The following is a 16,157-nucleotide window of genomic DNA, read 5'->3' as shown; positions in this document are numbered from 1 at the left end:
TCTTAAGACCAAGGCACTCCAGGCTCTCCCGGGAAGCATCTGGGGTTGGCACAGTGGTTAGAATGCAGCACAGCAAGCTGACTCTGCCAACTGCCAGGTGTTCGATCCTGACTTGCTCAAGGGAGAGCCTGAAGTTTACTCAGCCTTCTGTCCTTCCGAAGTAGGTAAAATGAGGACCCAGGTTGTTGGGGGTAAGAGGCTGACTCTGTAAACTGCTTAGAGAGGGCTGGAAAGCACTGTGAAGCGGTACATAATAGCATTTAGACTTACATACCGCTTTGCAGTGCTTTTACAGTCTCTCTAAGCCGTTTACAGAGTCAACATATATTGCCCCCGACAATCTGGGTCCTCATTTTACCCACCTCGGAAAGATGGAAGGATGAGTCAACCTTGAGCCTGGTGAGATTCAAACTGCCAAACTGCTGGCAGCTGGTGATCAGCAGGCCTAGCCGGCAGTACTGCACTCTAACCACTGTGCCATCATCGCTCTTAAGTTTAAGTGCTTCCTTCCTTCCTTCCTTCCTTCCTTCCTTCCCTCCCTCCTTCCTTCCTTCATACATTCCCCTTCCCTCCTTTCTTTTTGAATGCAGCATTGTAGGCTAACTCTGTGGACTGACAGGAATTCGATCCTGCCTGGCCCAAGGTTGACTCAGCCTTCCATCCTTCTGAAATGGGTCAAATGAGAACCCAGATTGTTGGGGGCAAGAGGCTGACTCTGTAAACTGCTTAGAAGAGGCTATAAAGCACTGTGAAGTAGTCTATAAGTCTTAAGTGCTATTGCTATCTGCCCATCCCATCCCAGTCGAGGGGGCCAAGGTTAATTGCCTGGGATTGGAGGGGGGGGGGAGATGGATTTATAAATAATCCTATCAATAAATCATGTGTGGGTAGGATCATTCCAGGTGCAGGTTGGCACCTGGATATGGGCATTCTTTGTGCAGTGGGAGGAGGAAGGAGAGAGAGGGGGAGAGAGAAAGGAAGAGGGAGAGAGGGAAGGAAGGAAGGAAGAGAAAGAAAAGAACAGAAAATAAAGAAAAAAAGGGAAGGGAGGAAGGAAGGAAAGGAAGGAAGGAAGGAAGGAAGGAAAGAAAGGAAAGAAGGAAGGAGTTGTAAGCAAGCTCCTTCCTTCCTTTTTCCTCCCTCCCTCTCTCCCTCCCTTTCTTCCTTCCTCCCTTCTTTCTTTTTTCTTTCTTTCTTTTCATTCCTTCCTTCCTTCCCTCTTTCTTTCTATCTCTCTCCCTCTCTCTCTCCTTCCTTCTCTCTCCTCCTCCCACGGCACAAAGACTGCCCATATCCAGGTGCCAACCTGCACCTGGAATGATCCTACCCATACATGATTTATTGATAGGGTTATTTATAAATCCATCTCCCCCTCCCCTCCAATCCCGGGCAATTAACCTTGGCCCCCTCGACTCTTGTTCGAAGCCAGCCAACTGTCCGCTCGGTTTGCACAGCCTGACTGGTCAACCTTTGGACTTTGCACCCGGGTGCCTGAGACATCTCTATTCTGCAGAATCTGCTGATGAGGCGTCTGCTTCTCCACTCTCTGCCAAGAGAGATGCAGTGCAGGCCAGAGAGCCAAGGGGCGGGTGGCCTCCTTGCTGGAGCCAGAAAGAGACCCAGTCTTGCTTTATTGGTGAGCTTTGGTGGCTCAGCCGCTACAGAAGCACAAGTCCAGAGCTGGCACATTGCCCACGGCCTCTCTCTCTCTCTTTCTTAGTCACTTCGTATATGTGGAGTTGGAGAAACGAAGCCTGCTCTGCTGCATTTAATGTTAGCTGTATAAATAAAACAAATAACAGATGAACAGAGTTGGGAGGGACCTTGCAGGCCATCTAGTCCAACCTCCTACCCAAGCAGAAGACCCTACACCAGTGATGGCGAACCTTTTTTTCCTTGGTTGCTGAGCGTGCTATTCCACACCCATAATTCAATGCCTGGGAAGGGTGAAAACAGATACCACTGGCCCCCGGAAGCCCTCTGGAGGCTTCCCTGGATCCAGGGGAGGGTAAAAATAACCTCCCCCACCCCCCGGAAGCTCTCTGGAAGCCAAAAACGCCCTCCCAGAGCCTCTGTGCAAACCAAATATCAGCTGGCTGGCACACACATGCAGGTTGGAGGTGAGCTAGGGCAGCGGCTCGCGTGCCAGCAGATATGGCTCCATGTGCCACCTGTGGGACCCATGCCGTAGCTTCGCCATCACTGCCCTACACCATTTCTGACAGATGGCATTCCCGTCTCTTCTTGAAAGCCTCCAATGATGAAGCTCCCACAACCTCCGAAGGCAACTTCTGTTCCATGGGTTGACTGTTCTGACTGTCAAAAAATTTCTCCTTATTATTTAAGAAGAGACTGGACAGTCACTTGTCTGAAATGTTATTTTTAGCAAGGGGCTGGACTAGAGGATCACCAAGGTCCTGTCCAACTCTACTCTAATTCTATGCTATCCCAATCCTTATCCTAATCTCTTTCTCTCTCTCATTTTTATCTCTAATTCTAACTCTATATCCTAGCCTATCCTACTCTCTCTCTCTCTAACTTATTCCACCCATCCATAAGGAGGGCCAGGGCTGGTCAAAGCATGTGAGTCCTTCGGGATTGGGTGGCGTAGAAATTGAATTAATAAATAATTGTGAACCAATTAGCAGAGAAATCCCAGCATTAGAGGCTCCATCCATTGCATACCCAGCAGCTTCCCTCAAATGTGAAAAACATTGTCTGCACTGCCCCTGCATTGTTCCATCCAATGGAATGGGTTTTCAAAATCCGCCTTTTTCCTCAAAGAGGATCCAACCGTCATTTCAAGTTTCACTTTTTTCAATCCAAGCTTTCAACATTCCTTCCTTTTCGATTTATTTATTTCACGCAGTCTTCTTTTTGGATAGACTTGGCTTTAGGAAAGAGAATGGGTGTACGTGCCACCGCAAATAAATAGCTCTTATTTTTCCCTGGAGAAGCCACACTAATCTAGTAAAAACTGCAGTTAGTTTGTTTCAACACATTTGGAAAAGCTTCCCATTTTCAACCTGGATGGAAGCTACTCACAAAGGTCAGGACCCAGTCAGTCAACCAGCCTCTCATTTGCCACGTCAGGAGGACACAGAGGAGGGGGGGGGCGGGGGGAGGGAGGGAGGGGGGGGCTTCATTTCTCGCCAGACAAAAGGTTTATAATGAGGACCATGATGTCTACTGGAAGAAGAGCATTAAAAGTCAGGGAGCCAGTTTGGTTTAGTGGTGAAAGCCACGAAACCAGGGGACCATGAGTTCAAGTCCTGCCTTAGCCATGAAAAGCAGCTGGCTGACTTTGGACCAGTCACTCTCTCTCAACCGGGCCCACCTCACAGGGTTGTGGTTGTGAGGAAAATGAAAGAGGAAGATGTGTTGGAAATGTGTTAAGTTTATGTTTTGCCGACATAGAAATAAAGGGAGGCTAGCATCTGTTTCAAGCTATTTAGCTCTCATCAGCTAGATAAATTTCAAGCTAAATAGCTGGAAATAGATGCTACTCGGTAAACTGCTAAGAGGGCTGTGAAGCGGTACATTAAGCGCTAGTGCTATTGCCCTTCCTTGTTATCCTTCCTTCATTTTTCCTTCCTTCTCTGCTTTCCTTCCTTCCTTCCTTCCCTCCCTCCCTCCCTCCCTTTTCAGAATGTAGTATTGTAGGCTAACTCTGCTGACTGCCAGGAGTTCGATCCTAACAGGGTTCAAGGCTGACTCAGACTTCCATCCTTCCGAGGTTGGTAAAATGAGGACCCAGCTTGTTGGGGGTGATATGCTGACATTGTAAACCACCCAGAGACTACTGGAAGAGCACTGTGAACCTTGCTGTTTTGGTATCAGGAGAGCAGAGATATTGCCAGAGGCAAAATGCTATCAAAAGGTTATGAGAAAATGCACCTCAGGTAGGATCCCAAACATGGTCAAAAAAATCAAGGTGGCAATCCCAGTGGGGCAATTGAAGTTTTTCCCTCTTTTGATTTTTTTTACCATGCCTCGGACCCCTCCAACTTCAGAGATGGGTCAAGAATAGACAGACAGGATGGGCCAGTGGCAAAGTATGGCAGGCGCTGGAATATCCCTGCCCACAACTTCTAAGAGGCAAGAACACACTCCTCTCTCCCCACATTTTTGTTCGCAGGCTTTTTGGTGGTTGTCGTTGTATTACCTGGCTTGATGCCACTGAAGACTGCCCGGGAGGATCTGAGCACAGCCTCGTAGATGGCCTTCTGGTCAGGCGTGAATTTTCCATTGGCAGGAAAGGTGCAGGTGATGTCTGACCCGTAGCAGTAATACTCTCCTCCCATGTCAAAGAGGCTGCAGAAAAGGAAAAAGAAAAGAAAAAAGGCTGTTTGGGTCTGAATTCGAATTGCAGCAGGATCACAAAGTTGTCTGACTTAAAGATGGTAGATCAGAACGGACACCATTGCAAAGCTGAAGCCGGGAGAGAGATCCATGGTCATCCAGCCCAGCCTTCGGTGACCTGCAGAGGCCCACCCTTTGAGGGAAGCCGGCTCAAGAAACAGACCCTGAAGAATTCCAGGGATGTCGGAAACGCTACTTTATCGTAATGTGTAATAACAGACTCTTGAAAAACAGCTCACCTCCGTTTCACCTTGTACCAGGGGAGAGCCATGGGTTTTTGTTTCCTGTTGAATCACCCTGGTATACCCAAATATGGGAAGAAGCATGCTGCTTTCCTTTCGGCCTCTCGGTCCCATCAGGGACCACATCCAAGGCAGGTAATTAAAAAAAAACCCTTTATAGCCAACAAACTATGATCTACATGTGTAACATATATATTCATATTCATATACATATATACATACATACATATACATATATATATGATTTTTTTGTCAAATTGTTTATATTTATAAATAAATATTTAATACGTTTACATATTCTTCCTGAATTTGAAAATGACGGGATATTGGGATTTGATAGGATTCAACAGAGAAAACACACACACACACACACACACACACACACACACACACATGCAGATTGTTCTGAGTTCGGGTTTTGCCCCGTGTAATATTTTGAGTGTCTATGCGATGTTTCGGTGAAATCACATTCACCATCATCAGGCTAAAGTTGTAAGCTTCGTGCTGCTGTAGATATTGTTTGTTTGCAACTGCAAACATTATATATATATATATATATATATATATATATATATATATATATATATATATGTCACATGTTTAAGCTGAATTTGAAAATTAAGGGAGACTAGGATAGATCTATTTCGGCCTTATTTTGGCCTCATCAGCTAGCCATACCCACTGGGACTTGAACCTGCAACCTTTGCCTTGTAAGGCAGAGAATTATCCTCTAGGCTACAGTATCCAAACCCTTCAGCTCTGTACCAGGGAAGGGTTACATTTTGTGTCGAATCACCCTGGTATATTGAAGGAACATCACAGCTCCTTTTTTGCCTCTCGGCCCAACCCAGGGCCATTTCCAAGGCAGTTAATTTTATTGATAGCCGACAATTCTATATATATACAGTATATATATACACACACACACACACACACACACACACACATACATATACACATACATACACACACACACACACACACACACACACACACACACACACACACAGTATATATATATATGAAGGCATATTCGGGTTTTTTCCGTGTATGTTTCAGAGATTCCTGGTGACGTTTTGACGAGGTCTCACTTGTCACCTTCAGGCTGGTGCCTTTGGCCAGCACTCCACATTCGCCCACCAGTATTTATAGATGGAAGGCAGCTCAGACCTCGCTTTGCTCGCCCAAGCACAAAGCCAAAAACACCAGCCTGAAGATGACAAGTGGAACCTTGTTGAAACGTTGCCAGGAATCTATGAAACATTTTGGACATTTCTGGTGACGTTTCAACGAGGTCCCACTCGTCATCTTCAGGCTGGTGCTTCTGTCCTTATTCTAGGGCAAACACAGCGAGACCTGAGCTGCCTTCCCTCTATAAATACTGGTGGCTGGATGTGGTTTGATGGCTCAGCAATTGCCTGCTGTGTAGAAACTTCCTGGTGAGTCACTGGGGTAACACCTGGGGTCATTGATGTAACGGAGGTATGCTGATTAGTTAATGATTGTGGATTAGGAGTGATATCCTGAGTAGTGGGAGCTTGCAGGCTACTTAGTTATTTTGCAATGTGTGTTCTGAGTCTAGTTTCAGTTTGTATTGCTGGGATACGTTTGTAAATGATGGCTGGTTTCCAGATGTCTGGTAGGCGGGAGGTATCATCATGCTTGTTCCTATTTTGGGGATGCTTTTCTATCTCAATGGCTTCCATGATTATTCTTTTGCTGTAGTGTTCTGTTTTGGAAATTAATTAATTAAACGAAAACACACACACACACACACACACACACACACACACACACATATATATATATATATATATATGACATTTATATATTATTATTATTATTATTATTATTATTATTATTATTATTATATTTATTAGATTCATATTCCACCCCTCTCTGAAGACATACCGGTATGTATGTATATGTGTGTAAGTGTGTGTGCGTGTGTATACAGTGAAGGGCTACCAAATTTTTTACTACCACACTGTGGCCGTGGCTTATGCAGGACGCCCTGCAATTTCTTTCAACATGTTTCAGTGCAAATTGGGGGCTCTGGGGTGGATCTCCATTTTCGCTACTCCACTGCGTCCCCCCCCCCGTCCGGGCAGCAGCCCACCCCTGTATGTATATATGTATATATGAATGAATGAAGAAGTGATAGACATCATGATCTCTGGAACAATTTTTTTAATATGCTAAGCATAGTTCCCTCTAAGCTGAGCAGTGAGCAATCGCTCACTTAAAAATCATCATCAACTCAGAGTTTTCCAAACCTGCCCAGAAGCCGAGAGGGACAGAGTGAGAGGGAAGGAGAGAGAGAGGAAGAGAGGAAGAGAGAGAAACAGATAGAAAAAAGAGAGGAAGGAAAAGAGAAAGAAAAAGAATGGGAGTAAGGAAGAGAGAAAGAAAATCAAAATCTAGTTTGAAACTAGCTCAACTATTTAAGTGGCATTTTGATATTGATAGAGTTGCCCTATTATGAGTTCACTGTTATAGACACACAGTACAGTATTTTATTTTGAAATTCTCTAAGGCAAAACAGGGTGGGTTTTTTATTTATTTGTTTGTTGTTTGTTTGTTTGTTGTTTATTTATTTATTTGTTTGTTTGTTTTTTTTATTTAATATTTCTGTGCCGCCCAGTCCCAAAGGGACTGCCGCTCAGACACTATACTTTTCCGCCCACCCCCCCAAAAAATTAGAGGGAACACTGATGCTAAGCTTTCATCAGCCCCTGATGACATTGTCAGAGTGTAAAATCCCCATTGAAGAGATGTTGCTTTTATGTGATGCCGATCAATTTAGTCATTTAATCAAAAGGACAACACAGACCTATCACAAGATCATGGGCAAACCAGATGAATTTAGAGGAGGTAGTGTGTGCCTGAAAGGGAGAGTAGTAACAATAAGGAGGAGGGAGCTGGGAGAAATACCTTCAAAGCAATGCCTGATAGCCCTGCTGAAACCGCACCCACCACCACCACCACAGGGAGAGAAAGAGGCAATACACAATGGGGAAAGAGACAACAGAAATTGTATTGCCATCTATCAGCATGACTAAGGCAAAAACAACAAAGCCAATTACAAGAGGGAGGAAAGGGTGTGGGCCTATTACCTGTGCATTGACTAAATCAATCGGCATCACATAAAAGCAAGCATCTTTTCAATGAGGATTTTACACTCTGACAATATCAGCAGGGCCTGACAAAAGCTTAATATATATTTTTTAAAAAATATAACGTTCTTTCTTTCTTTCTTTCTTTCTTTCTTTCTTTCTTTCTTTCTTTCTTTCTTTCTTTCTTTCTTTCTTTTAGTTTCTTTCTCCTGCTTTCCAGGACTGAGTTGCCATTTCTCCTTCTTGAAGGAACAAAGTTCTTTCCCAAGGCCAACTCCACATTCCTTCACAGCTGGAAAACTAATGAAATATGTCTGAGATGTGGGGGTTTCCAATCACCCAAAGATGGAGAACCCCTAACTATACATAGATGTTTCATAGGCTGCATTTTCACAACACACTCAGCCTGGTTACTGATTTAATCCATTTTTTTCTGAATATAACTTGCAGGCTGATTCTACATAAAAAATAACTGAATGTCTAATGCAGAAGTCTTCCAGCTTGGCAACTTTAAGACTTGTGGATTCTCTAGCCAACATAGCTTTGGGAATGTTTTGGGAACTCAGATGTTGCCCCCCGCTATCTCCGCACTTTTAATATCACAATTAGAAGATAAAACGTGACTGAGCAATAGAATTGCTGCAGAATTTAATTTAGTCTTCCAACTCCAAGTTTTACCTGCAGCCTGATTAAGGAAAGGAAAAAGTGGTTCTCTGACCTGGTCACCTTGATGCCATTTCATTGTGCCACCTAAATCTAACTGTCCGCAAGCCAAGTTTAATATTCGTTTGTTTGTTCAAGAAAACATTGCGGGGAAAATAATCATTCTTTTTTTCTTGGCTGCAGTCTTTCTGACACAACATCTTACCCAGCCTTGGTTACAAAACGCCTGTCAGTCTCTTGACAGAAACACAAACTGTCTGTTTCTATGGCGAAAGTGCTCATAAGCCAAAGTTGTTACGAGTCTCTCCCGCAACTGCCTCCTCCCTCAGGAATCCCTGCCAGCCAAAGAATCAATCAATCAATCAATCAATCAGAGGAGAGTTCAAAGGGACCTTGGAGGTCTTCTAGGGCAACCCTCTGCTCAAGCAGGAGACCCAATGCCAGGGGTCAGCAACCCGCGGCTCCAGAGCCACATGTGACTCTTTGGGCCCCCTGTCACATTGCTGGTTGGCCTCACCATCCCCTCCCTCACCTGGCTTGAGAAGGTAAGGGTGACGACGGGAATGGAGAAGGGGCCGTGGCTGTGGTGGTTGAGGAACACAGCCACTCTGGCAAAGCTTTCTCTTCGGGCAACCCTCCCCCCTCTCGTGACTCTCTGCCTGGCTGTGGAGGGGCCAGGAGGGTGCGCATGCACGGGCAGACCCTCAAGGGAGTGCAAAAGTGCAGCAAAGCGGTGCGCAGAGGGCGGGGGGCTGCTCGCTTAAGGAGGGTCTTTGGATGCAGCTTCTCTCCTGCCCTATGGGTCTCCCCATTGCCTTGCCATGTCCCCTCCTGCCTCCTCCTCCTGTAGCTCTTTGGCTGAGCAGGGTAGGCGTCAGCTCCAGCCCGAAGCGGCAGGAAGCAAAGGTTGCCTTCGCTCCAGCCACCCTCCTCCCCCCCTTCTCCTCTCCTGTGAGGTGGGGGGCACAGCAAAGCAATGGCCATATCTTTAGGATTGAAGTCTGCTCAGCTCCAGCGATCATGGCCAACTATTGTGCGGGGGGGGGGGGGGAGGCGGCAGGGCTGCAACACTACAGACCCCCCCAAATTCCTATAAGAGTGACATTTATCTGGTGACTCAATAATTGGGGGAATTCCTGCAGTGGCAAGGGATTCCCCAAAGCATCCACACTAGCCAAGAATTACTCCAAAGGTAGGAAAAGGAGTTAAGAGTTGAAATGGGCCGGTGCTCTCCAACCCCCACATGCCTCTAAAAAGGCCTGCACCTTTGGCCTCTCTTTCTCTGAGGTACCCCTGCCCCATAGCCCAAATAACCATTTGGTGTATTGTGTGAACCCAACTTATATTATCTGATGGTTCTGTTAAACTCAGCCTTAAATGCTGCTCTACTGATTCAGTCAGAACAGGGCTGTCAAACTCCATTTCACTGACAGACGCATCAGGGGTGGGTGTGACCAAAAGGGGCGTGGCCTGCTTGATGTCACTGTCAGGGGCGCCTGTGGGGGCCTGAGCCTTCTGTCAGCAAAAACAGGCTCCTCAGCTCTGTTTCCGGCTGCAACGGCCTCCTGCAACCCTCTGCCAGTGAAAACCACGCTCGGGAGTCCGTTTCGCTGGCAGAGGCACCGTGGGCCGCCCCCTCACTGTTTCCAGATCTAAGCGCCCAGCAGATCAGATTCTGCTTGCGGGCCTTGAGTTTGACACCCCTGAGTTAGAAAACCAGAGGCCCCACTCCAGTGACTATTTTCATTGCTGTGCAGGTGGAATATCGACTCGGTTGTCTTCAATGCAACACTGCTGCAACCACTACAAATTCCAGCTAGAATGGTAACTTGCCCTTTAAAGATCGGAAGGTGCCCAGCAGGAAGGGCTGGTGGACGTCTTTTGCTCATGGTGAATATTTCAGCAGCCTAGAGTGATCTGTGTGCAACTGACCTCCACGGCTTGATTATTTCCCCATGTGCGTTTACGTCCCGGGCAAACGCATAGGTGGTGTGGAACTCCCTAAGTTACGAAACTCTTGCAGCCCTCCACCCGTCAGCCTTAGGTGACAGATGGGATGCCACAAGGGTTTACCAGTTTTGCAAGCAAAACCTCTCTGCATAGCAGAGAGAGTTAAAATTAAAAATGAAATCGGTGTTGAAATACTGCCTGATCCGAAAAGGCTAGGGAGCCAAGTGGGGCCACTGTATCAACGGCTTTCATTCGTTCCAGGGACTTTCTGGAGCTGGCCTGGGAGTGGCAACCAGTTTGGCCTATCTTTGCTCTGGGCATCTGTGCTGGAGTCCCGTCACCCAGCTAGAACATTTTGCTCCCAGTGCACTGATCAAACAGTTGGAGATTAAAGTCCCAGGGCAAAAGTCATTCTTTTGATGATTGCCTCTTACTGTAAATAGCACCATGCCTACACCGTGTATGCAAAAGGTCATCGCTTCCATTCCTGCCATGAATGGGAGACACGGCACACAAAGCATTGAATTCCACTCTGGGAACGAGTTGTCTTTGGCGCTGGACCAAGCTATGATGTGCTGTGACTTAAACAGGGCAGTTTCCAAAGGCAAAGGTGCTTATTGGCAGAGGTGGGCTGCTAAGGTGGAACGGTGACGTGTGCTCACCCCTGTGGTTCTGAGTGCTAGCAGAGTCCAGCGCAATTCTGCTACTGTGCTGGACTCCACAATATTGTGCTGGACTCCACAATTACCGTGCCAAAATACCAGTGCACCTGCGTCTCCATGCGCAATTTTGCTCCCTGCCCAGGTGCAGTAGCAGAATTGCGCTGGACTCCACAATTATCATGCCGAAACATGGGCGCACTTGTGTGTCTGTGTGCGATTTTGCTACGTGCTCAGGTGCAGTAGCAGAATTGCGCTGGACTCCACAATTATCATGCCGAAACATGGGCGCACTTGTGTGTCCGTGTGCGATTTTGCTACGTGCTCAGGTGCAGTAGCAGAATTGCTCTGGACTCCACGGTTGCCACGCCGAAATACGCCCCTGCTTGTCCATGCATGATTTTGCTACCTGCCCAGATGCAGTAGCAGAATTGCGCTAGACTCCGCTAGCACTCGGAGCCACGAGGACGAGCACACGTCACCATCCCACCTTAACAGCCCAGCTCTGCTTATTGAACTCCTGAAACCAAGGAGGATGTCAACTCTGAAGCTGGCCTGACTGAGGCCATCTTTCAGGCTTCAGTGTTACCACAATGGAGATGAGAGTTAGGGAGAGGGGAAGAGAGATAGCTGGCTGGGAGTAGGGGGGTTTCATATCCAAAACAAAATAGTTTCCTCCTCTGGAAACCAAGGACATTCCCATAGGTGGCTGGAGAGACATGGAGTGAAATTGCCAAGTAACCGGACAGCACGCTGATCAGACCTTGTGACTGATAGTTTGGAAAAAAGGGGGAAACATTTAACTTTGATTAGGTGAAAACTGCGGAAACAGTCAGTTTTCACCAGTCTGTGCCAATATGATGAATCCAATAAAACTGTTCTTTAAGGAATCTACCTTCTTTGGAGTTCGGTTTGCTATGGGTATATTACTTGGAATCCTGATAGGGGAAAGGCTCCAACAAGCCTCTTTCCACTGCCTTTGAGAGGAGGATCCAGACATCTGGTCCCCAGGGAAGGTGGGTTTCACAAGCCAACTTTTGGCCAACAGAGAGAGCAAGTCTGGTTTTCTGAGACAATCTCAGACAACATCCATGTTTTCCAATGGCGTTTGCTCCTAAACTGGAAGCTCTTTGCAAAATCCTTTGGGCTCAGCCCTTTCCAAGCTATTCAAGGTGGGATGTAAGCCCAAGTACCTAGAATGGAGGAGGGGGAGAAAGCTGTTGCTGGTTTTTTTCAGGAGCCATTGTTTTGGCCGTTCTGCCTTTCAGTTAGACCAGAAATGGGGAACAATGGCCCCTTTATGACTTGTGGACTTCAACTCCCAGAATTCCTGAGCCAGCATGGCTGGCTCATGGATTCTGGGACTTCAAGTCCACAAATCATAAATGGTCATTATTCACAACCATTTATGTAGTTGGTGTTGAGTTGCACCTATGTTGCCTAGAAGCAACACATCACTTTCATGTCCTCATTGTATCAGTGGGCTGCCATGGAAATGGGGGAAGGGGAGTTTTTAAGAGGAAAAAACAACTCTTGCAATGCTTCCGAACAGGAGCATTTCAGGGTCTAACTGTAAAATGCAGGGGGTAGGGGCAGTTCCATAAGAAATTGCACTGGGTTGTGGAGAAAACTTGAACTCCCTGCTGCAAATTCAAAGCGGGGGGTGGGGGCTGCACTTTCAAGCAGATCATTTCAGTGGGCACCCTGAACAGAGCTAATATATCTTGTCCTTTGACAGGGGGTGCCATGAGGGTGGGGTGTTGGGAGGGGGGAGAAAAAAGCCCAATGTGGACTCCTGAGGAGAGAAGAGAAACGATCTGAGAGAGTGATGGATTTTATGCTTTTAAAACACAGGAGGAGAAAGAAAGAGAATTGGGACAAGTTTCTCCTAACATGCTGGTTTTGGAAACAGGGACCTGTAAAGCCCGTGGAAAGTATCTGTTTCCTGGGCAATACAATGATTTATTCCATTCTAGGCATCAGTGTCTTTTAACATATCTTTATGTTAAAGAAAGCGTGGGAGCAGCTCTAGAGTGGATAAAAAAGCTCTACAGAAAATTATTAAAACTGCCCAGAATATCATTGGATGGTATCTTCACATCTCGGTGTTCTAGGAAGGTGCACAACCTTCTCAGAGACTCTTCTCATCCTGCTCACAATCTTTTTGAACTGTTGCCTCCTGGCAGAAGAATACAGAACAATTAAAACTTGGACCACACGTTTTCTGAATCGTTTTTATCCCAGAGCTAGACTCGCACTTAACAATGAACTAAGGGGTCACCATCAGTGAGCTGTTGGGCAGCATTACTTGGGCTGTTGTGTAGATGTTTGGGTGGCTCAGGGTGGGGAATTTGTGGTGAGTGGAGCATGGGTTTTGGGGGATTGTTATGTGTGTTGGGACTGGTCTTTAGGCGTCACGTGAATTTTGCTGTATGGGTAAACTATGTATATACATACAATGATAATAAAGTATTCATTCCTTCATTCTATGTTGTAAGCTGCCCCGAGTCTTCGGAGTGGGGTGGCATATAAATTTAATAAAAAAATAAAAATAAAATAAATAATTCATTTATCATTCCTGTCTGCATCTTTAAATACCTGTTTCATCAGCATTCTCTCAATTTTGTTTTGATCCCAAATCATTTCCTTCCTTTTATTCTCAACTCCATTCACACTTCCAGAGGGTTTTTCTATAGCCTGCTTCCAAAATGAGGCTTTATTTCCATCCTGACTGTTCTGCAGCCGGGTGGATTTGCAGCTGAAAGAGGGCTGCCCAAAGGGACCTGTTAACAGCTCCGCGTTTCCCTGGAGTAAAATACGGAGCCCAGGGCTCAGCCCTTCCTGCATGCAGTGCTATTTAATGCCTTTATAAATAGAGGATGGAGTGGAATGGGTCCTTATCCAATTTGCACATATTAAGCTGGGATTAGCTAATGCCTTACAGACAAGCAGGAGACTGACCCTCACTGGACAGGGCAGTTATTAAAATGAGGTACGATTCTAGGAATCATTTGATTTCTGAGTTGTGAGATACTGGGGGATTTTTTAAAAAACTTGAAAATTATTGGGGGACAAATGAAATTTACCAATCCCCCCCCCCAAAAAAAATGCAGCAGAGAAAAATGTAGAAAGGGAATAGATAAAGGGATATGGCAAAGGTAAAAAGGTCCCGTTGTAGATGCGTGCTAGTCGTTCCCGGCTCAAGGGGGTGGTGCTCATATCCGTTTCTAAGCCGAAGAACCAGCGCTGTTCGAAGATTTCTCTGTAGTCATGTGACCGGCATAACTATAAATGACAAAGGCTCATGTAACGCTGTCACCTTCCCACCAAAGTGGTCCCTATTTTTCTAGTTGCACTTTTTACATGCTTTCGAACTGCTAGGTTGGCAGAAGCTGGGACAAGTAACGGGAGGTCACCCTGTTATGCGATGCTAGGGATTTGAACTGCTGAATTGCCAACGTGATGGATAAGGTGGCGGTCTTTGCCACTGAGCTACCATGCCCATTCAGATAGGGATAAAAACACATAAAAGCAGCAAATCAGCTTTCCTTTAAAATGGATTGGACTACAACATTCATAATCTCCATCTTTAAAGCAATAGCATTTAGACTTATATACCGCTTCTCAGTGCTTTTGCAGCCCTCTCTGAGTGGTTTGCAGTCTCAGCCTCTTGCCCCCAACAATCTGGGTCCCCATTTTACCCACCTTGGAAGGACGGAAGGCTTGAGTCAACCTTGAGCCAGTGATGAGATTTGAACAGCTGAACTACAGATCTACAGTCAGGTTCAGTGGCCTGCAATGCTGCACTCTAACCACTGCACCACCCCAGCTCTATGAAGGGTAAATATTAGATTTGTTCATCAAATGTTTTTTTTCCTCCTTGAATTTAAACTTCCCAGATGAGAGGAAGTTGCAGCATTTATTCCAAGAAAGTAAAACCACACCATTTTAATATGTGTGTGTGTGTTTTCAAAAGAGGAAAGAGAGGAAAATATTTGAAGAACCCGTTGCTAAGTAGTTGAAAACCCGAATAAAAATAGGCAGCATTATTGTAGAGGGAAAAAAGCTGCTTTGAAAGGAAACCTTTTAAAAGGAATGGGAGTTATTGTATGCTGACCACCAGATGGCAGAATGCACTTGGAAAGTTTATCTTGGAGCTTTTCTCAGGAAATTCTATTCCTTTTGCCCAGAAACAGAAAAACGGCACGCTTTTGGGAACAAAATGCCAGAGAGCCTCACCCGGAGCATTGCCTCCCTCCATTTATCATAAGGACAAGACTGTCAAAATCTCAGCATCCATTTATTTTTTCTTTTCTTTTTTTTTAACAAAATCCCAGCACAGAACCCTGGTTGCACCTTTTCCAAAAGTAATGTACAGTGGTACCTCTACCTAAGAACGCCTGTACTTACAAACTTTTCTAGATAAGAACCGGGTGTTCAAGACGTTTTGGGCTCTTCTCAAGAACCATTTTCCACTTACAAACCCGAGCCTCCGAAACTGTAACCGGAAAAGGCAGGGAGAAGCCTCCATGGGGCCTCTCTAGGAATCTCCTGGGAGAATACAGGGCCAGAAAAGGTGGGGAGAAGCATCCATGGAGCCTCTCTAGGAATCTCCTGGGAGGAAATGGCTGGAAAAGGCAGGGAGAAGCCTCAGTGGGGCCTCTCTAGGAATCTCCAGGGAGGAAACAGGGCTTCCACCCTCCCTGTTGTTTCCTCAATGGCACACATTATTTACTTTTACATTGATTCCTATGGGGAAAATTGCTTCTTCTTACAAACTTTTCTACTTAAAACCTGGTCACAGAACAAATTAAGTTCATAAGTAGTGTTTTATTTGAAGGCAGCAGCTTTTTTGGAGATGCCTCCCCATTCCCCAAAAGTCAAACTCCTCCATGCATCTGATGGAGGGAGCATCTCTGGTAGTGGGCAACTTTCCGGCAGGGCCCCTTTTCTCATGAACGGAGTGGAACAGCTTCAGGCTTTAATTAGTGATATGGCCAGCTGCTTGTATTTAGATGGCTCGTTTCCTCCAATTCATGGGTTGAAGGAAATGGGGAAGGAAAGATGATGGCAGAAGCCCCACTAGAGAGGGCTTTTCGGCAGGGGTGAAATGCCACCGGTTCAGCCCGATTTGAGCATACGGTAGTAGCAGCCATCAGTGGTTC

General features: G+C 46.0%; 1 protein-coding gene across 1 annotated transcript in view; it reads right to left on the bottom strand.

The window, feature by feature from the left end:
- Positions 1-16,157, bottom strand: part of PEPD (peptidase D) — a 217,938-nt gene that overhangs the window by 17,311 nt on the left and 184,470 nt on the right. The window contains exon 12 of the mRNA XM_070760680.1: positions 4,166-4,314. Coding sequence (XP_070616781.1) covers positions 4,166-4,314 — 149 coding nt within the window. The remainder of the gene's footprint in view (positions 1-4,165; positions 4,315-16,157) is intronic.

The sequence above is a fragment of the Erythrolamprus reginae genome, chromosome 9, assembly GCF_031021105.1.
Source record: "Erythrolamprus reginae isolate rEryReg1 chromosome 9, rEryReg1.hap1, whole genome shotgun sequence".
Lineage (NCBI taxonomy): Eukaryota > Metazoa > Chordata > Lepidosauria > Squamata > Dipsadidae > Erythrolamprus > Erythrolamprus reginae.
This window is presented reverse-complemented; position numbering and strand designations above follow the sequence as displayed.